At 43.3% G+C, this 27,404-nt stretch overlaps 1 protein-coding gene across 1 annotated transcript in view; it reads left to right on the top strand.

Moving 5' to 3' along the window:
• xirp2a (xin actin binding repeat containing 2a) overlaps nt 1–27,404 on the top strand; it is a 91,816-nt gene that overhangs the window by 24,177 nt on the left and 40,235 nt on the right. The window contains exon 2 of the mRNA XM_080720404.1: nt 14,534–14,657. Coding sequence (XP_080576530.1) covers nt 14,534–14,657 — 124 coding nt within the window. The remainder of the gene's footprint in view (nt 1–14,533; nt 14,658–27,404) is intronic.

The raw sequence follows: 27,404 nt of genomic DNA on the forward strand, positions 1-27,404 counted from the left end.
TTTGGACATTTACTTGTAACGGAGTACATCTACAGTGCAGTATTGATACTTTTACTTAAGTACAAAATTGGAGTACTTTTTCCACCACTGTACACACACACACACACACACACACACACACACACACACACACACACACACACACACACTTTCTCTCTCTCCCCCTCCCTCCCTCCCTCTCACGCTCTCTCTCGTCAAGACATTCTCTCTTCGTAATCCCCTCTTCACGCTTACTGTCCCTAAATTACCTCATGGCTTCTCTCTCTCTTTCTCTTCCTGTTTCTATGCCCTTCACTCCTTCCATCCTTCTGTCTGTTAGCATTTCCTTGTCATCGCTCTGCTGTCTTCCTTTGGGATCCGATGTGAACAAACACTACTGGTTCATCCAAACCTTTTTAATTCCATGGACCCTCGGGGTGACATTACTCCACAGACCCCCATTTGATACCGCTCTGTTTTCATCTCTGGGAACCCAATCTACGTTATAAAATCCTTAGTGTTAATAGAGGGTATGCGCGCATGCTTGAAGTGAATGGCAAATAGAGTGGCAAAGTGAGTTTAACGTATTTTAATGTCGTTTAATGCAGTCGAATTGGACTTTTCTGTTTTGATGTATGGGCTGTCAAGGCCAGAAAGTAGTTTTTTGCCACTCAATAGGCGTTCCTGCATGACTTCCGGGTATGATGATGATGTCACTTGCATACCCCTGCAAGCCAAATGACGTCATGATGACGTTATGATAACGTCCTCCGGTATCTCCGGTGACCTTCAGAACTAGGCCAGATCACAGCCCATATGGGGATGATCTTGACGTCATTACCAGGAAGTCATATGGACTTTTGTTTGACAGGATTATTTTGTAATGTTAGTTGACATATGAGCATATAAGGTTATATTCTGGGACATATCTGACTAGTTATGATATTTATCTGGCCTCGATTGGACCCTCTCTGATTAATCCAGGACGTCCGTTTATGTGGGCAGGATTGATGTTGGTTGAAATCAGGTGATATTCTAGGCCAGATCTGACTAACGTAGTCATTGTTTGATTTGATCTGGCCCCAATCGAGACGTCACTGATTGGTCCAGGTCTTGACCGTGCTTGCTGGGACCCTCTATATCCCTAACTCTCAGTGTTAACAGCTCTCAACCTGCGGTCCGGGGACCCACAGGGGTCCTTGGCAGTGTTTCAACGGGTCACCAGTTAAATGAGGAACCAAATGGACCCTTATGGTCTGTGACTCAGAGAGTGTACATTGGCAGTGTGGATTGGGGTCCACGCTAAAATCGTACCGCGGTCAACTCAAGCACATATTAAAACGCCCTTGAAGTTAAAAGAGAATGACCAATGCTCTACCCTGCTGCTAATTAAGAGGTCTGAAACATACAGGGGTTCAGACAACGTGAAGGACAGGGACGCGCAGAGAATGTTAGAGAGGCAGGGGCTGACATTTCTAAAAGTGCCTTTTGGTGAAAATATTGAAAATAGAGACCTCCAACGCATATCAACGCAACGCGTTGTGAGCTTGGAGGTTGGCTATTTTCAGTACTTAATACCACACTAAACTAAGCATAATCAAGCCAATACTGGAGATGTGGCATAACGGCATGGATTTATACACAGAGAGGGCAATTCTTTCAACATAAGATCCTGCATTCAAGTTCGGAGAGTTTGGACAAGGCAAATTCTATTGAATGCTGCCTTCACGTATGGCATGGAATTTACATTTCTTTCACCATAGTAAAAACAGCATTCATGGTCTGGAGAGGGCACTTTTTTACAGACGGATAAAAGGGCAGGGGCTCAAGCCCCCTTTGATGTCTATGTGCGCATGTGCCCGGTGAAGGAGTTCACCAATCAAAACTCATATTTTTCCTAGTTGAGTTGACATGTATTATGTGTTATGTCTCTCTTTGTTTGATCTGTCCTTCAGTCTGTGCTTTGGTACTGTTCACTCCAGTTACATCACTCACCTCTCTTATGGGTTCTCTCTCTCTCTCTCTCTCTCTCTCTCTCTCTCTCTCTCTCTCTCTCTCTCTCTCTCTCTCTCTCGGTTTGCCACTCACTTGTTTCTGTGTTTTGTCGGTGAGAGTGTTTGTGATATTAACCCATTTAGGCCTAGAATTATTGAATGCCGCTGTGAGCTTGTATATCTGCTATTTTTGAAAAAGTCGTGAAAATGTGTGCAAATCTTTGAATACATGTATTTTCAAAGCGAACGTTTGTAACTCAAATTTTGCTTCTGGGGGGTCCCTGGAACTAAATATTTTGAGATGGGGGTCTGTGGCCAAATACATATCATTTTGGGGGTCCTTCACATGAAAAGGTTTGAGAACCACTGACATAGTAGTCACTCAAGAACAGGCTAACTGAGCTCCAGTTAAGTGAAAAGGACCTTTTCTTTGACGATGGCTGGCCAGATTGCTGACACAGAAACATAGGTTTTTCAAAAAACCTTAGAAGTATTCAAAAGACACTTATAGAATCGGGTCAAAATTCAAATGTTCACGATTTTTCAAAAGTAGCAGATCTGAGTGCCGCGCTGTGAGCTTGTATATCTGCTATTTTTCAATAGTTAAAGCATAAAATAATGATACACAATAATGTGTACCCGTTCTGAATGGGTTTTTAATGTGGGAGTTTCTCTGCCCACTCGTGTTCACTCAGGATGAATGCAGTCGATGGACGATCATGAGTGTTCATGTTTTCCATTGAATTGCGAACCAGGAGAGAAGTGTTGTGGCTCGGTCAATATAGCGAAAATAAAACAAATGGCACTTGAAAGGAGGTCATGTTCTGTACAAGCACACAGAGAGAGAGGGGGGGGGGGGGAGATTGACATTTAAATGAGATAAAGTGTTGTCTAGCACCAAGCATGTGTGACATGATTAAAAATCTCATCGAGGGCCAAAACCGTATAAAACACAACACATAAAAAAAAAAATTCCAGTGTGTGCCAACCCGTCCGTCGGATGTCTGACTCCATGTCGACAATATTTGGTTTCAGATTGATTTGGGCCCCATTGACTTCATTTATATAAATTAATATTTAGAAAATGAGTAAAAGAAATGTGTGGAGGTACTTAGCATACAGACAGCGCTATATGCGTTCAGAGTGTGTGTGTGTGTGCGCGCGCGCGTGCGGGCGTGCACGCGGGCGTGGATGTGCTCGCTGCTTTCCAAAAGAATATAATCTGTCCAATTTAAAAATGAAATTCCCAACTGTACTACTAAGTTATGCATGAGTGCTTCACCTTTTCCTTTGGCAGGCCTCCTTCAATTACACATCCCATACCTTCCGGCACTGGTCTTCATGCAGACACAGCTAGATGAAAAGAAGAGAGAGAGAGAGAGAGAGAGAGAGAGAGAGAGAGAGAGAGAATGAAAATAGAGAGAGAGAGAGAGAGAGAGAGAGAGAGAGGAAGAGGGAGAAAGAGAGGGATAGAGGCTGACAAAGATGAAGAGGGGACGTAGCGAGGAAAGGAAAGCGAGGACGGAAAGAAAAGTGGTCCAATTGCCAGTTGATGGTCGGGCAGTTAAGACCTCAATGCCTGAAGAAGTTAAATATATCCATTCTCTTTTTCTTTTTTAAGAAAGACCCACTAGAAAATAGAATGATGCAAGAGAGCGGAGTAAGGGAGAAACCGAAGGTCTCTCCTCTGCGAAAGAATTCCGAGTGTCAATTGAAGCGTTTTAGCTGTATAAACCGACACGCAGGATGTTGTCAGCGTGGGTGCCAGCAGGGGCGTCACAAGGTGGGGGGGGGGGGGGAGTGGGACTGAGTTACCAGGGCCCAAGGTGGAGGGGCCTTCATTATTTTATAGCTATTTAGCTTTTGAAAATTAGCAGATACAGTATACAAGCTCGCAGCGCGCTATTTTTGGTTCGTGGCCAAATACAAATCATTTTGGGGGTCCATCACATGAAAAAGTTTGAGCACCACTGACATAGAAACATAGGTTTAAAAAAAAAAGAAAACCCTTAGAAGGATTTGAAAAAATAGCAGATCTACAAGCTCGCAGCGCGGCACCAAGTGTATATCTGCTATTTTTCAATAGTTAAAGCACAGGGGCCCCAAAGTGAATACTTGTACCCAGGGCCCAGAATTTGGTGCGACACCCCTGGTGCCAGCCAGCCAGCTAAAGTATCTCGCAAAGCTCGTTTGCAAGCATGGCTGGCAGCGTGTGATGTTAGCACAGCTAGCCCTTGCGAAAATGCCAAGAGGCTGACACGTGCAATTAGCATGAAAATGTACAAGAGATTCCACACATGTGTCAAGGCACTCCCCGCGGACACGTCTCCCCCAACAGCCTCTCTGTCGGTGACACATCCCTGTAATAGGCCCCGATCTGTGGCACCGCCGAGACGGTGGCAAGATGAGGAGGTTGGTCACCATGTCACCTCGTACCGCGGTCTTCACCATCAGCTGCACACATCAGCAGACAGTGGCCTGTACTGTACGTGCACTGTCACACAGTGGAGGAAAGAGTACTGCATGTCTTTACTTAAGTAAAAGTATCAATAGTCTAGCTTCCAACGGACTTCCAACTGAAACAAGACTGTAAAAGACCTTATTGGGATGTTCCTGTTGGCAGGATGTTTAACTGTACCAGTGCTGTGCTGCATTTTAAATGTAGCTACTGTACTTGTGTTGTTACTCATTGTGACCAATAAAATAATCAATCAATCAATCAATACTGCAATGTAGAAACACTCTTACGTGTAAAAGTTCCAGTAATTGAATTTCACTTGAGTAAAAGTACAAAAGTATCGGCCTCATAATACTTATAGTACCAAAAGTAAAAGTACTCTGTGTGCAGAATGCTCACAAGGCGATGAGACTTGTTGAAGCGCTTGTAGATCGGCTAGCCGAAGTTTAAAAAGGGCAGAAGTGGTTAATGTTAATGTTTTGGAATAATAATTCCAATCTATAAAGTAACAAGTAACTAAAGCTTTCAAATAATTGTAGTGGAGTGAAACGTACAATATTTGTCTCTGAGATGTAGTGGTGTAGAAGTAAAAGTATTGATAATTGTAAATACTCCAGTAAAGTAACCTCAAGTACCTCAAAGATTTTAAGTAAAGTACTTGAGCAAATGTACTTAGTTACTTTCCACTTTGCTGTCACATATATGGATGATGTCACAGTGTCACACTGGGCAGGTTGATTTCATTAGGACCAGCCACTAGGATTAGCTAATAGCTACTCTTTTAAGTGGACGAAGTGATTCGATTTTTTTTTCTTTCTTTTTTCAATCTCCAGATCCACGACAGAGGCCAGCCGTCGCCTTTTACACAGATTTCACCGTGCGCTGGCCCTCATTAACTCTGTCTCTCTGTCAGATAGGGCGAGGCAGGGACATGCTGGGCCCCTGATTCAGCCCGGGAAAAAGAGTTGTAGAGGCCCTCATTGCGTGCTATACAGAGAGAGATCTCTCTCTATAGCGCTGCTGCTACTCAAAGATTTGCCATTTCAGATCATGACAAGTGACAAGCCAGTGGGCCAATTACATGAGTTATATTTCGTCATTGTCGGGTGGAAACCTTGTATGTCCAAAGTGTGCTTGTAGATCTGCTGTTTTCACTACTTTTTTGCGACAGCCTTCTATGATGAAGCAGGGCTTTGCTTCGCGAAAGAAATTACAAATTTGAAACTTGGAGATACAAGTTTTCTGCCCAGTGACAGTGACAATTTACTTTGTTGGCCGCCCAGCCCCCAAAATGGAACGAAGGCCGACATTTTATTTATTTATTTTTTCCTAATGGCCGGCCTGGACCGGCCGGGAATGAACCGGCCGTTCGGGAGTTGTCCCGCTTTTCCCAATGGCCAGCACGTCCCTGGGGCGAGGCAGAGGGAAAGAGCAGGGGATGGTTTCCGCGGCGATTGGATCCAACAGGGACATATGGCGTAGCGATGGGACATGGCGTATGACGAGCAGGGGTGTCGCACCAAATTCTGGGCCCCGGGTACAAGGATTCACTGCGGGGCCCCTGTGCTTTAACTATTGAAAAATAGCAGATATACAAGCTCACAGCGCGGCACCGAGTGCCGCGCTGCGAGCTTGTAGATCTGCTATTTTTGAAAAATCATGAAAATCTTTGAATATTTCGGTGCCACAGATTTTTGAAAAATCTATGTTTCGATGTCAGTGGAGCTCAAACCTTTTCATGTGAAGGACCCCTGATGGCCTACCCCTTGTGACGCCCCTGATGGCGAGGCTCACTAACTGCTATAGCGACGTCGCCCCGTTGGCTGTGTGTTCAGTTGGTTCCGTTCCATTTTGGTCCGTTGCAGCATGCTTCAGTAATTGACCTGAATTAAGACCAGTGGATGTTAATGAAATATTTAACTGTACCATATGAGATTTTATGTAACTGTTGTCGGGGGTCATTCAACCGCGTATAGTGAACGCCAGGGTAAGATTCTGGCTTGAATAGCAGGGTGTTGATGATGCTTAATGACACCGTGGGGCGATTTGAAGAAAGGAATCGTTAAAACATACGATTTGGGGGGCGGAAGTAAAGCCTAATTTTATACTCTGCTACACAAAACCCTGGAGAGTTCCTAGGGTTCCAAAGGAGGCAAAAATCCAAGGAGGTTGGAGGGCACTAAATAATGCAAAACCAAAAAAGAAAATCGTTTTAATGCCTTCAAACAGCTATTTTACTAGTTTGTTGTTCAGGCAAATGAATAAACAACTGGCTTAAAATCTTACACACTATACTCATTAAGCCAATTGTTTTTTATTTTTTTGGCTAAACTAAAAGAGGGGTGTGTATGTGTGTGCGACTATGCGCGCGCGTGTGCGTTTGTGTGCCTGCGTGCACGCGTGTGTGTGCGTATGCGTGGGGGTGCATGCATGTGTGCATCTTAGAGCTCCTCAAACCACATATCGTCGTTGTCGGGTGGAAACCTTGTATGTCCAAAACCATTCCTTTTGCATTTATCATTTTAAAAATGATTTAAACTAGTGAAAACAGCTGATCTACAAGCACACAACGCCTTGCACCGCGAGGCGTTGTGTGCTTGTAGATCTGCTGTTTTCACTACTTTTGTGCGACGGCCTTGTATGATGAAGCAGGGCTTTACTTTGCGAAAGAACATACACATTTGAAACTTGGAGATACGAGGTTTCCGCCCGACAACGACGATATGCAAATATTGACTGAGGTGTCCGAGGTCAAAGGTTCCCTTTTACGCAAATAAGGTCCGCAAAACAGCCTCTTGACGCGATGCTGTGACCTTGTGTTAAAGCTGTGACCTTGTGTTCAAGTACGCCATTGATCTCCCTCTTGTGGTGAATGATTCAGTCCCGTTGAACTTTGACACGGTTCATTATCTATTGTCAGTGGTTGACCCTTTCTCTACCTTCCTCCTAAATCCTTTGTCTAACACTAATCACTGATCCTAGCCCCAGGGGTGTCGCACCAAATTCTGGGCCCCGGGTACAAGGATTCACTGCGGGCCCCCCATGAATGTTCTTCATAGCGGGAGGGGGTTTAACCCATTTAGACTGGGAACACATTATTTTCTGTAACTAATGAAAAATAGCAGATATACAAGCTCGCAGCGCCACCGAGTGCCGCGCTGCAAGCTTGTAGATCTGCTATTTTTGAAAAATGTTGAAAAAATGTGTCTAAATCTTTGAATATTTCAAATCCTTCTAAGGTTTTTTTTAAATGTTTATGTCAGTGTGATGCTCAAACTTTTTCATGTGAAGGACCCCCAAAATTATATGTATTTGGCCACGGACGCCCATTTCAAAGTATTTAGTTCCAGGGACCCCCAGAAGCAAAATTTGAGTTACAAATGTTTGCTTAAAAAATATTATAAGATTTGCACACATTTTCACGACGACAAAAATAGCAGATCTACAAGCTCGCAGCAAGGCACTCAGTGCCGCGCTGTGCGCTTGTATATCTGCTATTTTTAAATAGCTAAAGTATAAAATAATTAAGGCCCCTCCCTCCACCTTGGGCCCTAGTAACTCAGTCCCACTCCCCCCCACCCTTGTGACGCCCCTGCCTACCCCACCCTACCCTCCAATATCTGTTGTTATTTAAAGCAGCTGCTCTGTCTCCCAGTCACTTTTCAATGACATCGATCGAAAAGAATCACTTGGGTAGGCATGTGCGCGTGCACGCTCGCATGCACGCACACACAAGAAGCTCACTTCTAGGAATTGGGAAAGAATGATAAATGTGTTTGTGCAAAGGCGGATGAAAACAGAGAGATATAAATTCTTGTTTACACACGCACACACACACACACACACGCACGCACGTACACACACACACACACACACACACACACACACACACACACACAGTCACACACACACACACACGCGACAGCTAGACTAAATTACTTTCATTATTTGAGCCTATTGCATTCACAGTGTATTATGAAATATGAATAAAGTATTGATGATTGTCAGCCTGAGAAGAATAATATGTTTCTTTGCAAAGCCTCTTAGTCGCTCGCATTCACCGCAGTAACGCTTCTGTGACTGTGCACACGCTGCTACAGTACGTGCATACACATTGCATGCACGTGCACAAATGCTCTCACACACACACAAACACACACGCACACGCACACACACACACACACACACACACACACACACACACAAACATTGAATAATCATCGCTACCGCTCAAAGCGGTTTTAATCTTTCTGGAGAGCAAGGTTGCGGGGCGTCGCAGACAGCTCAGCCAGCACCTTTTTCTTAATAACAGCATGCAGGCGAAGGCAGGCAGCCGCACACCACACAGCACCATAGGGAGCCGCGGTTAGGAGACAGTTTACGCTGCACGTTGTGTTCCACACGCCCCGCGCGCTTGAGACCTGCTTAATAATAGTAATTTTATTTGTATAGCACATGAAATGCAGCTCAAAGTGCTTTACAGAGCAGAAAATGAAGAACAAGTGCTTAACAGAAACACATGATTGCAATAAAGCAGAAAAAATAAATGTAAAAACATAAAACATTGAAGAACACTTTCAGAACAGTGCGGACGTCAAGCAGCACAGAGATTTAAAAATTCAGCTAAAAGCAAGAGTGAGTAATGGGAGTGCTGCTTCAGCCAGAGAGAGAGAGAGAAGAGACATACTGTAATACAGTGTTTCTCAAAGTGGATTATAGGGACTTTGTGGGTTCCTTTATGGGGGTCTGTACTATGGGCTGATAATACATGATAACTGGCCATTGTATGACATGATAACATCAGAAGCGGGTGACAAGTCTGTAACTCTTAACAGCATACAAATGCTGTTAACCCTAACGGGTCCATAACATTTGGTTCCATTTGTATACTGTCAAGAGTTAAGGGGAGACCTTGAAATGTAAATGTTTGAGAACCACTGCTGTAAGAGGTGTATAGGTGAAGAGAGAGAGAGAGAGCGACAGACAAGACTGGGAAATGAGACATTAGAAAGAGAGAGAGTAGGAGAGGGGAGGGATCAGTGGCGTCAGTTCAGAAAAAGCTACGGTATGGCAAGCATGTTGCCATACCTTAGCAACAGGCATGATACATTTATTTTAGAAGTGAATTCTATTTTCCCCCCCGTTTCTACGGTTTCTTGGGCTGGATATGGCAACCTGGAATGGTTGTTAAAGTGCAGCTACACTTGGCATGTTAGTAAACGTGCCACAATTAACAATAATGAATTGCACCTGTGCAGCTGACCTGCGGAAATTGCACCTGTGCGTTCGCGCGCGTGCAAGACACCAGTCATGTTGCCATACCTTAGCAACAGGCATGATACATTTATTTTAAGAAGTGAATTCTATTTTCCCCCCCGTTTCTACGGTTTCTTGGGCTGGATATGGCAGCCTGGAATGGTTGTTCAAGTGCAGCTAAACTTGGCATGTTAGTAAACGTGCCACAATTAACAATAATGAATTGCACCTGTGCAGCTGACCTGCAGAACCTGGGAATCAACCATTTTGTCAAGACAGGGAGAATATAAGTGTGGAGAATATAATTATAATACCTTGTTAAAGTGACCATTTTGTTAAATTTTGCATTTGTAGATATTTTACTGTAATTTAACAACATAATAATCAGCACAGATAGACAAAGAGACATGCGTGGATTTATATTTAAAAGTAACTTTTATTCTCCCCCCTGGACCCAGGGTATGGCAGCTGCATACCCCTGCCATACCCAATTGACGCCCCTGGGAGGGATGAGGACAAGGGACAGAACAAGAGAGAGAGAGAGAGGTGGGGACGGGAGACTCACAGAGAGAGAGAGAGACAGAAATGAATTGGGAATGCTGAAAAGCAGGGAGATGAGAGCACACACAGAGAAAGATTTTCATTACAGTGCTGTGGTGTGGTGTCATATGGTGGCATCATCTCCCTGGGGTTCGTACCAATTTAATGTGTGTGTGGGTGTGTATCTGTGTGTGTGCGTGCGTGCTTGCGTGCGTGTGTGTGCGTGCGCCCTCTGTTTGTACATGGCATCTGCTCCTGCTGTTGAGGGTGTCGGGCAATGTAGATGATACAATAATGCAACTGTGTGTGTGTGTGTGTGTGTGTGTGTGTGTGTGTGTGTGTGTGTGTGTGTGTGTGTGTGTGTGTGTGTGTGTGTGTGTGTGTGTGTGTGTGTGTGTGTGTGCATATTTTCCAACTTAGTGAGGGCCACCGATTTCTTCACAAGCACGTGCACATAGACATCAAAGAGGGCTTGAGCCCCTGCCCTTTTATCCGTCTGTAGAAAGTGCCCTCTCCAGACCATGAATGCAGTTTTTACTGTTTGGTGAAAGAAATGCAAATGCCGGCTCTTTCCATGCCATACCTGAAGGCAGCATTCAAGAGATTTGCCTTGTCCAAACTCTCCAGAACTTGAATGCAGCATCTTATGTTGAAAGAATTGCCCTCTCTGTGTAGAAATCCATGCCGTTACGCCACATCTCCAGTATTGACTTGATTATGCTTAGTTCAGTGAGGTTTCAAGCACTGAAAATAGCCGACCTCCAAGCTCACAACGCGTCGTGCTGAGGCACGTTGTGATCTTGGAGGTCTGCTATTTTCGATATTGTCCCCAAAAGGCCCTTTTAGAAATGTCAGCCCCTGCCTTTCTAACAATCTCTGCACGTCTCTGCTCACAAGCATAGAACATTATGGTCCTCGTGTGTGTCAAGGGGACATTTTGGGGTTGTTTAGTTTGAGGATAGGATTCCTCAGGTAGTGGGTAAGGCTGAGGTTGAGGTTACTACACAGTAATTCATTAACTAAGGAATTTTAGTTAAGGTTTTGCACCGTGGTTAAGTTTAGGGATGAGTTTCACGTTGTTAAAGAAGTAGTTCACCCCCCAAGGTTTTTTCTAAAATGTTCTACTATTTTTCTAGTATTTTCTACTATTTACTATCTGCTATTTGATCACAATAAATGTATTTACTATAATAAATGTTTTGTCTTAGGAATGCGACAAATACAACAACAAAAAAACATTATTGAACTCAAGTCTCCATGGCGTGACTATAATCAATAGAAAAAAAGTCATTTGGGGGTTAACTACTCCTTTAAGGTTATGGTAAGGATCTTGGGAAGTCCTTATTGCATGCCCAGGGGCTGCATTTAGCATCTCGCAGGCCTTTGGCTCCCACATTTAATGACGTACCTTTGTTATCAATAGCTTAAGTGTTACGGTGATGTCCCTATGGACATACTGTCTGCCGATTAAGACGTTAATACAACATCTTAGTCAATATCCACTATACAAGAATACAGCGCTCATCAGCGGTACTTGGGAAGTCATCAGCTACCAGCACTAATAACATACTAGAACTAATAACATATTAGTTCTCACCGACAGTTAGGGTTGGATCTGTGACACATAATCCCGCAGGCTGTGAGGCTGTGAGGTCCCTCTCGAAGCAGTAGGTTTCCTCCATCCTATGGGGAGTGTGAATGTGCTCGGCCAGTTCCATGGCAATCCGGCTGCTAGATTTTGAGACAGCTTACATGCAGGTGGAAATTGTGGCCTAAGGGTGACGCTAAGGGAAAGGCCACGAGGTCAACAACATCGGTAGGTTTCGTACCCCAGGGACTAAATGATGAATATTGTGCACAGCGAATGCTATAGAAGCCATTCTCACCTTGTGGAGGATACTGTAAGTTGGTCCCCCAAATTATTGGCAAAACACTTAAAGGAGTAGTTCACCTCTGGGACAACCAGATCTTATTTTATTGTTGTTTGGGACACGAACACAATCCTGAGTTATTTTTTGTGTTCAATCTGTGTTTTTAGATATTTTTGTATTTCAGCATGCTACAACTGGTCATATGATGCTTTGTAGCATGATATTGCATCATCTAATGCATCATACGATGCATTTTGCATTTTGCAACTGGTCCTTTAAAGGAGTAGTTCACCCCCAAAATGACTTTTTCTGTTTTGATTACTCACGCCATGGAGACTTGAGTTCAATAATAGTTTTTGTTTTTTTGTCCTAAGACAATAATTTGATTTCAATAAATGTATCCCCATTGATTCCAGATGGGGACCCAATTGCATTCGGGTCCCCTTCCGGAATCAATGGGGGGGAAATTTACTATAATGACATTTTTGTCTTAGAATGCGACAAATACCAAAAAATATTATTGAACTCAAGTCTCCATGGCCTGGGGGGGAACTACTCCTTTAAGATTTTTATGATAATGTAACAGTGACTTTTCATTGTGATACCAATAAATAGGAACTTGTATATTACGATACTTCCACTAATGCAAGCCTGAAATCTATTGATTGACGATGCATACTCTGAAAATGCACATGGCCCACCCATCAGATGGGAAGGCTGCGAATACTTTTGAGATTTTCCAAAAAGGTTGAGAACAACCGGCCAGTCGTTTTTGAGAGAATGTTTGGGACCAAAGTGCTGGACAAACAGACATTGCCACTCTCTGAGCCCTAGCTGCCACTTAGCAGTGCTAAAATGTGTGTGTGGGCTAATGTGTACGTATGTTAATGTGGTGAGAGTATTGTGCAGTTATGCAAATGCTCAGCCACATGCTCGACATTACACAGGGAGGAAGGAAGGACAGTGTAATTTCACTGTGTACTCAAAATGATTGGTTGACAGTTAGGCATAGAGAGAACAAGGTGTGTGTGTGTGTGTGTGTGTGTGTGTGTGTGTGTGTGTGTGTGTGTGTGTGTGTGTGTGTGTGTGTGTGTGTGTGTGTGTGTGTGTGTGTGTGTGTGTGTGTGTGTGTGTGTGTGTGTGTGTGTGTGTGTGTGTGTGTGTGTGTGTGTGTGTGTGTATTTGTCATGTCTCGCACTTGTCTCTGAGTCGATGCGCTGTTGGAGCCATCAAGGGAATGTTAAGGGAAATATATTTGATTTGCAAATAGTGTGTGGAAATATACCAACACACCCACACAGGTGTTTTTGTTCTCTTTGTGGTGGATGATTTACAACAGTGCATCGCTCTCCGCTGTCTCGCAAGTTCCCTTTCAACAGTGGTGGAAACAGTACTCACATTTTTTACTTGACTAAAAGTATCAATACTGCAATGTAGAACTACTCCGTTACAAGTAAAAGTCCAGAATTCAAAATGTACTTACGAAAGTATTGGCATCAAAATGTACTTAAAGTTCCAAAAGTAAAAGTACAAAATGTTTGAAAATAGCATATCTACAAGCTCACAACGGATTTTTTTGGGAAATACTCAAGTAAAGTATCATACCTCAAAATTGTACTTACAGTAAGTACTTAAGTAAATGTACTTAGTTACTTTACACCACTGATCGCTCACCGCTGTCTCGCAAGTTCCCTTTCAAACTGTTTTCAGGAGACCAACAAAAGCATTATACAACCAAGGACACGTCGTCATTTCTGCAGTTATAACATGCACGTATCACCAAAACCATTTTTTCACATTGTTTTATCGGCACAGGTCTTTAGTCGCTGCAAACACCCGGGTTTGCTTTTTTTCCATTAAAATTCAACCAAGTATCTTTGTTTGCCGTTTACCAAGTCAATGCCTCACGTTGTTTTCAAGGTCATTCTTGTTTGCGCTTGTGCTTTTTGTGTGTGTGTGTGTGTGTGTGTGCTTGCGCGAGCACGCACCTTAAAGCGGTATGGCGTTCTGCAACAGTGCGTGCGTCAATGTCACTGAACACATTTTGACTTGTATCGTTTTTCATTCTTATGTGTTGTCATGCATCATCTGCTTTGTGTGTGGGCATGTGTGTGTGTGTGTGTGTATATGTGATTGCGTTTGTCGTTCTTTTTTCACTGTATGTGTTTATGTTTATGCACGCGTGTGTCTTTCTTTCCATGTGTGCATGTGCGGTCGTCTCGTCAACATTCCGTTGGTCTGTTTGCTTTAGTGTAAGCGTACCGACCGTACGGCGGGTTTTTGGGCGAAGCCACCAAACTATGAGTTTTTGACGACCCAAAGTCACCTCTGCACGGCACCTCCCCTTTGAAAAAGCACAGCTGTTTCCTCTGATTGACCTCCCTCTCTCTCTCTCTCTGTCCCTCCCTCGCTCTCTCTCTCTCCCTCTAAACCAGGAAGTAGCAGCGGTCCACTCGTCCCCGTCCAGAAAGCTCTCGTCCAGTGTCCCTCAGTCCGGTGTGGCTCTGGCTGAGCCCTCTTCAGGAGCAAACATGGCCTCCGCTCACGACAGCAGACACTGTAAGTAGTACTTAACTCCGCACCCCTTGCCTGCCTTTGTTTTGTTTTCTATCCGAGGGGGAATTGAAGATTTTTTGTTTTCATGCCTTTTCGATGAGAATCAATTATGATAGAACATTCATGGCCAGGGGAAGGAGAGCAGGTGGAAATTGCTTGTGCTGAAGCGCAACATAACCTAGAGGCTGTACCGTACAGAGATGTTATGTGGGCATAACTACGAGAGATAACAGAACATAAACTTGTTTTTGACACTTCTTAATCCTGGTGTCCCTTTTTTGGGCATGGGAAAATAGCCAATCTACAAGCTCGCTTCACATCGCAAATTCGCACTTTTTAGTGACTTTTAGATCAGCTATTTTTGCTGTTCTAAAGCGCTTGAAGCCTCACATTATTTGTATTTCATTTTAATTAATACGTGTACTTTTGTCCAACCTGTATTGCTAGAGTATGTTAATACAATATTATTTATTCTATTGAGACAATGAGACATTTCGATCATGCCAGAGGTCATGTCTCAACTAGACACAGGATCTGACGCAAAATTCCATTTATCCCCAGAGCAAGCAGGTCGGCTCTATTGGCTGAATGGTAAAACATTTCAGCACTTGCGCAGGAAACCAGGTTTAAATCCGGGGTAGAAGAGAAAGTTTACATATTGCCGAAACCCTAAGTTGATATTATACTTTGTTTTCCAGTTCAGGTAAAGACTATTGCAGATTAGAAACATGGCAGGCTAGTAAGCAATGCAGCTGATCAAATTAATAATGAACATGCAAGCATTGTAAATATATTTTATTTCTTTTCTTCTTTTTTATTTTTCAGTTTTACGACTGTTTTTCCAAACTTTACAACTACTCGAACACCTTGGCATCTTAACTCAGTTACTGCCAATTAAATATGCCCTCGAGTGGCATTATTGCCAGAAAATCTCCATAGACTTCCATGTAATTTATAGTGCACAGATCATGCACGCCCATGTACAGATCATGCACCATGTTTGTGCAGGCTGTTCACAGCTTTCAAACAAAAAAAAAAGATTGGAAATCCGTTCAGGCATTCTTGAGATAATAGCCATTATCTTTTACATTATGTAAGCAAAGATGGCTGCCCTGTATGAAAGATGGGGTTGTATGGGGGGTGGAACATGCAAAATCGCGATTGAAATCATGTTTACTAGATTTAATGGGGTCCAAAAAATAATAATTAATTTTTTTTTTTTTAAATCAAAAACTGCGCGAAGTGAGTGAGATGAAAAAGAAAAGAAAAAAACCCTGGGTGAAATCTGCCGATCTCAATAGGCACCAACAGTACATAAAGGTTTCCTAGGTAAACACGCTGAAAGGCTTTCTTGGATCTCCTTTTAGTTGACCTTGTACCAGTGAACTGTACTGCCATGAAACTGTACCTTTTCCTATGCAAACCTCTAATAAAGTATTCAGTCAATCAATAATTAGACAATGTCTCCGAACACCTGAGAGCACCGCAGACTAGTGAGACTACTGATGCTTTTAAAAATGGAAAAACAAAAGCATTTTTTAATTATTCTTGGGCCTTTTCTTTTTTTTTTTACCTTGCATTCTAGTGGTGCTCCCGGAAGGAGCTAAGCTCCAACATCTGGCATTGCACGGTTCCCAAAAAAAATGCCCCCTGCGGGAATCGATGCAAGCTGTTGCGTGTATCCTTGGGTTTCTTTCCGAACAATCAACCAAATATTATAAGTTTTAGGCAGACGGGGGATTTGTCGTGACCATCAGGAATCAGCAGTCACCACCGTTACCCCTTCAAACGAAATATAATTCTGAAATATCACATTAATCTGGAGGATTCGAGCACATTCACGAATCTACAAAACCAGAATTTTAAGGGGCGTTGCTTCACTGTGGATCTCTGATGTCATGTTGATGATATCATAACGATTAGTTCCATATTTCATTTCCTTTTTTTTTGTGATTTCTTCTATTGGCTGTTGGTTCAGGTTGTCATGGCTGCCAGTTCCCACCTGATGTTGTGTGGGAGTGCAGACTGCTCCTCCAAACCGTACTGAATAACTGCCAGCTTGCATAACGTCTTTAGACTAGGAGTCCAAGATGTACAGGTCATTTTTGGCTATTTCGTATGATCTATATCCTCCAAAGAGGATGATACGATCTCCCACCATGCAGCAGCATACCTTGTAAGTCCATATTGTTGGATACATTCTTAAACATGGAACATTCTCTTTGTATTCAACCTTTTTCCATGAGAAGGTCACTGGACTGAATTTCCACAGATCATTTAAGTCCTGGTACAGTAGGTCCTACCACCAAATATGTACAGCTCCATTATAGGTAAAGGCTGAATGACCCACGCGTTCTTCTCGAAGAAGCTGTGCAGAAGGTGTGTTCAGGCAGCAAACACTCTGATGGTGTTTCAGTGGCCCCGTACAGTCAGCCCCCAAATACAAACAGCTTTGTCCCGATGATGGTGGCAGAGTGACAGCATGAAGCAGTTGGAGGAGTTCCTCTGGTGTTAATTAAAGACCACCAGACCACATGGTGTCCAACTTGTAGATGTCATTAGTGTGTCCAGTCTTGGTCAGGGCGTCCTTGTAGGCCAGTAGGGACCTACTGGATCATAGCTTTGGGTTGATAAGAAACTCATTGATGAATCCACGATTGTCTAATAGTTATACATTATATAAATATAATATAAAATGGAATTAATCGTATAAATAATAGCATTAATATCATTGTATTAATACCATGAGCCTATAAGCTCACATATGATTAGTGTGGTTGCCCTAGCAACCAAACTATAGTACTTGTCCGACTTTATTCTTTATAGAATAACCCCAAAGTTGAAAGGCTAAAGGGAGTGTACCAAACCCGGGGGAAGGATATAGGTACGGGTATAGGAAACTCCAGAAACAACGTTGGATGGACAAGGCAACACAGGTGTGCTGTTTACAAAACGTCGTCTCATAGATCCAGCCCGCACGGAGCTGTTGGATGATACAGCACATGACAGGCGAGGCTGCGGCTCGGTTGCAATTGCACCGCGGTTGCACCAGCACTTCAAACGGTCCTCCGAGGCCACGGCTTTACAACGGCTGTGTGAATGTAAACCGCCGTGCCGGCTCCCATCGCTATAGCGTAGGCGATAACCATTTCTGTGGCTGAAACCCCTTTTCTCTGATTGCACCGTGGCCAGATAAGGCCCCCCCCGCTCACTGATTTGGCAGCTTTTTTAATGGGAACGGTATCGTGCCTGCGGGGCGAGGTTGCCAGATACTGGTCTTCCATTACAGCGATAGCAAGCTGTGTGTTTGGTTTTCCAGCGCGGCTTGCAGAGCACACAGAGATAGGACTTTACAGCCAGAGAGTGGCCATTATTGCCCTGTGAGGCTCACGTATGCGCCAAATAAAACACACACACACACACACACACACACACACACACACACACACACACACACACACACACACACACATACACACGTCGCGCATGCACACACACGCATGCATGCACACGAAAATAGTGTGTGAGTTGAGAGTGAGATAAAGACAGATGGAGCGGAAGATTAAGAGATTGAGATCGACAGGGAGAACGGGATAGAGAGAGAGAAAGGGGATGAGGGAGGGAGGGAGAGTGAAAGAGGGAAATATGAAAAGAGAAGTGAGTAGAAAAGACAATGATTCAAGTAGGAAGTGAGTTGATAAAGAGAGATACTGTATAGAGGACATAGGGATGTGTGTGTTTGTGTGCGTCAGTGTTGTTTTTGACAGCAAATTTTGATTTAGTTTTAGTCATAGTCTTTTGAATAAAATGTCATTTAGTTTTAGTCATAATTTAGTCACCCGAAAAGTTTTAGTTTTAGTCTAATTTTTGTCGACTAAATATCATAAGATTTTAGGCGACTCTACAGTTTATTTAGTCAACTAAAATGTATTTTGGCAGGCCTTGATGGCATCGTAATGACTGATTTTACACTTGGTTGCGTGCTGAAAATAGCCGATCTACAAGCTCACAACTGTGATGCGTTGTGAGCTTGTAGATCTGCTATTTTCAGAACGTAACACCCGAGAGCAACCAAACATAAAATTACTCTCTCCTCCATTAGTCCCTCCCTAACGTTTTAGTCTAGTTTTTATTTTGTTGCCGAAATTGTCAATATATTTAGTCTTAGTTTTAGTCATCACAGCTTAGTTTTTTACTTAGTTTTTATTTAGTTTTCATCTGTGAAAAAAACGCATTCGACAAACATTTTTCGTCATAGTTTTAGTCAACGAAATCAACACTGGTGTGCGTGTGTGTGCGTGCGTGTGTGTGCGCGTGCGCACGGAGGGCATTGTGTGCATTTCTCTGCGGTGAAGCGCTGACAGCATGAATCCACACTGATGGACATGTTGACAGACTGTGCCATCACATGTCGCACAACAAACACACACAACACACACACACATAAACAAACATGTAACCGTTGCCAGACGCGGCCTCCCCCTCCCCTTTCTCCTGTCTACATGAGATCAGCCCATGTGTTTAATTTTGGCCTCTTCCCCTGCGCCCTGTAAATCACGACAATAATCGTTCCAAAAGCAGAAGATTGTTGTTGGGTTGTTCTTTAGCGCCAGCCATCCGTTTCGGGTCACGGCTCCCTCTCGTCCCCACCTCCCACCCCTCCCCCTCCTCCCCCTCTTGTCAACCGGCAGGCCCCTCGCGTCAACGCTGGCACTGGCCGTGTGATTTACTGGGTCAGATGACGGACGGAGGTGGCAGATAGAGCAGGGGTGTCGCACCAAATTCTGGGCCCCGGGTACAAGGATTCACTGCAGGCTTTAGTGCTTTTAACTATTGAAAGATAGCAGATATACAAGCTCACAGCGCGGCACTCGTGTAGATCTGAGTCTTTGAATATTTTCAAATCCTTCTAAGGTTTTTTGGAAAAACCTATGTTTCTATGTCAGTGGGTGCTCAAACTTTTTCATGTGAAGGACCCCCAAAATGATTACGTATTTGGCCTCGGACCCCCATCTCAAAATATTTAGTTCCAGCGACCCCCTAGGAAGCAAAATTTGAGTCACAAATGTTTGCTTAAAAATACATAATTATATTCAAAGATTTTCACGACTTTTCAAAAATAGCAGATCTACAAGCTCGCAGCGCGGCACTCGGTGCCGCGCTGTGAGCTTGTAGATCTGCTATTTTTCAAATGCTTAAGTATAAAATATTGAAGGCCCCTCCACCTTGGGCCCTGGTAACTCAGTCCCACTTCCCCCCCACCTGGTGACGCCCCTGGTAGCAGAAAGAGAGGGAGTTGTTCCTTTCAGGAGCTCAGTCTGCCCTCCTCACCTCCACCTCTCACTGCAAAGCCCTGGGGTTTTAAATATAGAGCGCCTGCTGATGAGCGCGCTTTAAACAGGCTATGAGCTCTCCACCCTAAATCATCACGCTTCTCTTGTTTTTTTCTGTTTCTTTCTTTTTTTTTTGCTTGTCCTCTCCTCCACCTCTCGATCCAAAGCCCTGGCATTTTAAATAAATAAAACAACTTTGGCATTCATAAATGAATTCCCTATTTCCGTGGTTCTCAATTCAGTTCAATTCAATTCAAAGGAGCTTTATTGGCATGAGAAACCATATGTTTGCATTGCCAAAGAAAGTGTCAAAATATAATAAAAAACAGTTGAAAATGGGGAAAGTATACAGTTGGAGGGGTAAACGGAGCTATGTCACATTGCGTCGTTATATACATGTTATATATTGTATATACACAGTATATACAGGGTATAAAGCTTTTTGAAACAAATAGCAACAATCTTTTGCAGGCACTTTGGGACAAATAGCAGCATTTTAACTCAAAGCTATTGAAATAGTTTACAAAAAGGCTTCCGATTTAAAATGTGTTTAGAGATAGCAGCTCTGTTTATATGTGCATACTGTATGTCTAGAGGTCTACTCGCCAGTGCAGATAGTGGTCCATAGGGTGGTTGTTATTGGCTAACCTTCTTTTATTCTTTTATTTACTGTAACAGTTCACAAATATTGCTGCTGTGTTCGCACAAACCTTTTCATATAGGTATCCCCAAATTCATGTATTTGTGTATTTTATCCCCCCATCTGAAAACATTTTGTGCCAGGGACCACCATACAAGAGGTTTTCAAATAAGATATTCTACAAGCTCACAATGCATCGCAGCCCAAGCTTGGAAGACCGGCTATTTTCACCCAATGTATACTGTATATACTGTACTGCAGGGTTAAAGTGGTTAAACAGATTTTGATGCTATATTGACAAACCTTTCTGGTGACCCCTGGAATATTCACTCACTGCCCTATTTTATGCTTTGTCATATGACAGTGTTGCACAAAAGTAGGGAAATTAGCCGACCAGACGTGTGTGTGTGTGTGTGTGTGTGTGTGTGTGTGTGTGTGTGTGTGTGTGTGTGTGTGTGTGTGTGTGTGTGTGTGTGTGTGTGTGTGTGTGTGTGTGTGTGTGTGTGTGTGTGTGTGTGTGTGTGTGTGTGTGTGTGTGTGTGTGTGTGTGTGTGCGCGCGTGCGTGTGTGCGCGCGTGCACGTGTGCGTGTATATATATACTGTGTGTGTATACAGTATATCGTTTATATATCCTGTGTTGATTGATTGGGATACTGAAGGCCATGCATGTTTTGTTTCAGAACATGTCAAGTTGAAGGTTGAATGACATTAACATATCCTATGAGCTCTGGGAGCTCAGTATAGCAGCTCCAGTCACATAACATCCCTGCATGCTTTTGACTCCATGCTGCCTTCTTTTCCCCTTATTTCTTCACTGTGCTAAATTAACCAATAATATTTGATTTGTTTTAAATAACATCTCTCCAGTTCAGCCCAATGGCAGTTTTAACCCACTCCACACACACACACACACACACACACACACACACACGCACACACCGCACGCACACGGGCAAGCACGCACACATGCACGAATAAGATAAATTAACCCTCAAGGCATTATTGATTTCCTGTTGGAAATGAAGTCAGGGCAACATTGGCAGGTGAGGAGTTGTAGCCCCAAGATAGCAGTGGCTCTGCAGATGAGTTCAAACACCATCTGCTCTGGCCTAACACATTCCCCATGCCGATTCTGACGAATGCCAAGTGCTGCTTTGATAAAACGCATAATACAGGGTTGTGCCTGTAGCTAAGCGGGTGGTGCATCAACCACACTGACTGACTGACTTTGATTCCAGCTATTAGAGACCTGTGTTTGCCTGTATTTCCCCTTCAGTTTCCTGTCTTCCCTAACGTCAAGACCCAAAGGTGAAACTTGGTGTCCTGCCTTTCCTCCCTCGACACAAACTTTCAAATATACATTATGAATTAATTGCTTAGTGCTTATGCAATTTATATATATGTATATATTTTTCCAGAAACAATTAAAAAAGCCTATCTAATTTACACAAGCTCACAGTGCTTAGTGAGCTTGTTAGTGTGCTGTTTTCACTATTGTTGAACATTTTAACCCTACCCCTAACCCTTTTTTTTCCCTTTTTTTTTTATAATGGGCCCACAGTATAGCAGAGAGAGACAGGATTAGTGGAGTGACATGGAGCAAATGGTCCGGCCGTCCAGGAGTCGAACCTCTGTCAAGAATTAGATCCCATGTGGTATATATGCCACCTTCTACCACTTTTTCGAGTCACGTGTTCAAATACTGGATTCTGATTGGCTAAATTCCGGAGGTTATGACAGAACAACTGCCGCAAAGTTGTGTGAGGACTTGTCCGAGATCAATGCGCCTCAGTGTACATCCGGGGACTTCAGGAGGTAGTCGGAACACCTTTCCCCCAACCAACAAATGACCGTGGCAACGGTCCTATGTTTACTAACGTGCATGCTATAGTCGCCGATTTATTTGGATCCAATGCAATCCGCCAACTTTAAAGCCCCTTTTCTCTGAACCTATGCCTTTCTGGAAGCGAACAGCCTCTATTTACGGCCGGAACGGTACTTCTAACTGACGTTAGCTTAGCTGTAAGCTAGACGCATGGATTAGTATGGAGTTGGCGCCATCTGTTGGTGAGTAGAAGATGTTGTTGGTGGAACTATCTGCTGTCTCGCGGAAGTTTTATAGGCAATAATGATTGTAACTTAAGATCCTTGCAAGTTACAACTATGTGTTTTCTTTCATGTATAAGGGAAAAAGTGGTAGAAAAGCTATTTACCACTCGGGGTCGGACATTATGCTCTGATAATGTCCTGTGTGAGGGTGTTATCGGACTCGGCTTCGCCTCGTCCGATCACCCCCTCACACAGGACATTATCAGAGCATAATGTCCTCTCACTCGGGGTAAATTGCTTACTTACCACTCGGCTATTCTGACCCACAAAGCCAAAATGCAGTAACTACGTTTTTGGGCACACCTTGGGCACAACTTAAGCCCCTGATACACGTAACACATTTTTCATCAATATCAACCAGCAACGACGAGAGGCGTCAATTGGGTATGGCAACTTCCATACCTTGACTAAAGGGAAGAAAATAAAATGTACTTCCTAAACTGACTCGCAATGACCAGGAAGTTGTGGAACTATAGCCTCGCTCACAACATAAAATGTATTTTAATTGTAATTCTGCCCATTTAAAATATATGTACCCAATCGAATCTCTTAATTACATCAATATCGTTCATGTGAACTAGTTTGTTGAAGCTTATTCATTATACTTATCGAAATCGCTATGACCGTGCCGCGCCATACAGCATCGTGGCCGTACCGCGCATCACCGCACAATGCAGTGTCTAGCAGGAGATTTCTATGCAAGACTAGTAATCCACATTTTATTTGACCATTTCAACAAATATTCACTGTGTATTCACTCCATTTTGTTCCAAAATGTTCCTATTTATCATGACAAAGCAAACAATAAAATAAAAATATAAATAAATATCAATTTAAAACTACACTCTCGCCATTAATATTAATGGAAGAATTTGGACTTTGTCCCACTGCATAACTCCGCCCCCGGTAGCAAAAGAGAATTATTTTTCTGGTTGAAAAGATAGTTAGATTGCTATTATTATTATTTTAAACTTTTGAAAAGGTCACAGGTCACGACCCATATGTGTGGGGAAAAGAAAACGTCTATCTCCACTGACCCCATGTGCTGTGCGTGATCTACAGTACAGGGTCAGATGATTGACTGAGCTACGTCAGGAGCTTTGTCTGCCCTCCTCACCTCCACATCTCACTCCAAAGCCCTGGCGCCTTAAATATAGACCAGCGGCTGATGAGCGGCTTTAAAACAGGCAGCTCTCCACCAAAAATCATCAGGCTTACAGTCAGAGGTGGAAAAAGTACTCCCATTCGTTACTTGAGTAAACATATCAATACTGCAATGTAGAAAAAAGTACAACGGTATTGGCATCAAAATGTACTTAAAAGTACCAAAAGTAGAAAGTGCTCATTGTGCAGAATGTCCCATTTCACAAGTTCAAAATGCATAAAATGTTTTTGAGAATAGCAGATCTACAAGCTCACAATGCGTGGCATCGCAACACATTGTGAGCTTGTAGATCGGGTAATTTCAAATGGCAGAAATGTATATGGTTAATCTATGTTCATTGTTTTGTGATAATAATATAAATATACAAAGTAACTTGTAACCAAAGCTGTCTGCAACTGCCAGCAATCAATCCGCAGCACCTCTGCAGTAGACTTTGTTACCACTGCTTGCAGTATATTTTATTAGTTTCTTTTTTCTCCTGTTTTCTATTTTCTTCTTTGTGTACTTGTTCACTTACAAATGACCCTTGGCCTTGACTGATACCGATGTGTACCAAGTCATTCCACAACACTGCTACAGCGATTGCGTGACATTTCTTTGTGCAGCTTATACAAGAAATATATATATACAACAGACCATAGATGGCAGGCCTCCTGCAGAGCCTTGCTGTAGAAAAGGGGTTTGCGTTCTCATTTGGGCTGCAGGTTGTGAACTTGATGACCCTTTTCCTTATGCGATTCCTTTTTCCCCGCATCTGAAATTAAAATCACGAGGCATCGACACACCAAACGAAACAACGCACTGCATGTCAGTCAGTGCCCATGTGAAATTCATTTCCGTAATCCACTGTGGTCGGTCGGTAGTCTCCATGGGGTCGGGGTGTATATCATCGTTGTCGGGTGAAAACCTTGTATGTCCAAAACCTTTCGTTTTGCATTTTTCATTTAAAAAATGATTTAAACTAGTGAAAACAGCCGATCTACAAGCACACAACGCCTCGCACCGCGAGGCGTTGTGTGCTTGTAGATCTGCTGTTTTCACTACTTTAGTGCGACGGCCTTGTACGATGAAGCAGGCCTTTACTTTGCTAAAAAACATACAAATTTGAAACTTGGAGATACGAGGTTTCCACCCGACAACGGCGATATGTATGGGGGGGAGGTTCTATGATCCTATCATGAGGTGTCCTTGTACCAGAGCATGTTTTCTTTCCATGTCAAGAGGAACAGGAAATCCATGCACAATTTCAGTGGGATTATCAGCCATGCACAGGCTCCCCACTCAGCCTGATAGCCAGGGCTTTTCTCTGGTCGATTAGCTGCCGAGGCAACTCCTCAGACCTGAGGGAGAGAGGGTTCGAGAGGGAGAGACTCGGGGGTCATCAATATGTCAGCACACAGACAAAATCCGCGGCTTGGCCTTGCCCGTGGCAAATTGTGATATTTTCTGTTGGATCCTACGGACCAAATGGACCTGTGCATTTGAACACTCTCAGAGTTACAGGCCTGTTATGGTCATTCAGTGCCATCTCTTCATGTGTTTCTGGTAATAGTATTTTCCGCTCATTTTGTATGTCCGTGGCAAAAATGTAACATGGCGATGACCCCTGAGAGAGAGAGACAGACAGACAGAGTCCGCGGATTCTATATCTATAAGAGTAATGACTTCAGCTCTGCGTGCTGACGGAGTGGAGCGGGGAACCAGATACAAGCTGAAGGGGTTATATAAGCATGGACCCTAGCCTCAATTTAGGGAAAACAATGACGTGGGTCTGGTTCATGGTCAGAATGTGATGCGACATGGAAATGTCTGTGATTTAAGCTCAACACCACGCAGGAGGTCACCAGTTTAAAGGTTGGGGGGGGAAATGTGAGGGTTTGTCATGAGTTCAGGGGGTACACACCGTGGTCAGCTGTTAAAAACAGCATGATAGTCTGACCTTGATAATCCATCTGGAGCGAGAGTAGCATTAAAGGTAAAAGAAGGAAAGAAAAGCCGAACACAATGAGATGTGATTTCTCATATTTCTCATATATACCGTGATGAAATTTTTTTACCTGTAAGCTTTCTTTTCTTGCTCCAGTGTCCTTTTTGCCCTCTGTACTGCCTGTTCTCCGCAGTGTTATCAGTGAGATCATGGCTATCATCTTTTCAAGTGCTTTGACGTGTGTGGCATTTCTGCAAAACCCAGGTTGGACAGGTTCGAAAAAGAAAGGTTAACCCGGGGCGTGAATCTTATCACTGCTAACATCAAGAATAAACTAGAAATCCATGACGTCTTTATGCTACGTTCATTCACAAGGACTAGGTCGGCTAGAATAGGGACGCTAGGGTTCATTTAGTTAAATTAACATGCACTCAATCATAGCAATTTGTCTGCAGACCATGTAGAGAAAATACATCAGTGGCACTTTTTTCGTGTGTGACATGTTATGCAGAATATGCACATAACTGTATCTGCTCCATCTGTGAGAGACAGCAAGCGTTTGAGGTGGCTGAATATCTGACTTTCTGAGTGTCTGACCTCTGCTGCCCGGGAGAATCAATGGGAATTGTGCATCATGAATTACCTCTCTCCCTCATTTCCTCAAATCTAGACAGACGATATCAGGCTCTCGCATATCGACGCTGCGTGAGAGAAACGGACAATGTTCTCAGATAGTTTTTCTTCTTTTTTTCCCGTTCTTTTTCCCCTGAGATGGTGCGGGGGATCAGAGCCTGCAGTTGTTCAGTGCAACTTTCAGCAAAGAGTCCTTATCTGAGCACAACGGTCTGACAGAGTGGTGCAATGGAATGGTAAAATGAAGGAAGATTATTACGCATCTTATCAAGCTGACAGAAGGATGGCATTAGCATTGCTACTGGCAGCTGTACCTTGCAAGTACTCAGACAGTTCACGTGTATCCAAAACAAAGCAATATTTTCAGGCTAGTTTTAGTTCAGGGCCCCATTCGTGTCTGTTTTTTGGGCCTGGGCTGGCATTGGCTTGGGAGGTGGAGCAGCCTCTTGGGGATCTGAATGTTCCCAGTTCGATTCTTGGTTCCCCCTCATGGGTTAGCGTCGAATGTCCTTGAGCAAGACAGTAAGTCTTGCTCAAGGACACCCAAAAAAATGTGTAGATCACCCAAACAATTACTTATTTTCTATCATTTACAGACTAGATTTGTTTAGTTTTTGTCACATTCCTAAGCCAATAATTTCAATTGAATTAATGGGACAAAAACGTGCTAGCATGGTTTCCTCTGCCATGCGCGTGTGAATGGGTGAAGGTTAAGCACATTATAAAGCGCTTTGTCTAAAGGCACCCTTTACCATATACTATTTTGACGTATATCCCCAAGCTGTCAAAACCTCAGACCTGCCGGTGTCCCAGTCGCATCCATCTATTTGTAAAATGTGCCTTACAGTCATGCGACTATCTGTGTACTACATGACATGCCCGCGGGTAATGCCTCAATGTTTATGCCGTTAACGTCGTGTTACCTCATTCTCCTGCTATGTC

This window comes from Nannobrachium achirus (genome assembly GCF_963921795.1).
Source record: "Nannobrachium achirus genome assembly, chromosome: 24".
Taxonomy (NCBI): domain Eukaryota; kingdom Metazoa; phylum Chordata; class Actinopteri; order Myctophiformes; family Myctophidae; genus Nannobrachium; species Nannobrachium achirus.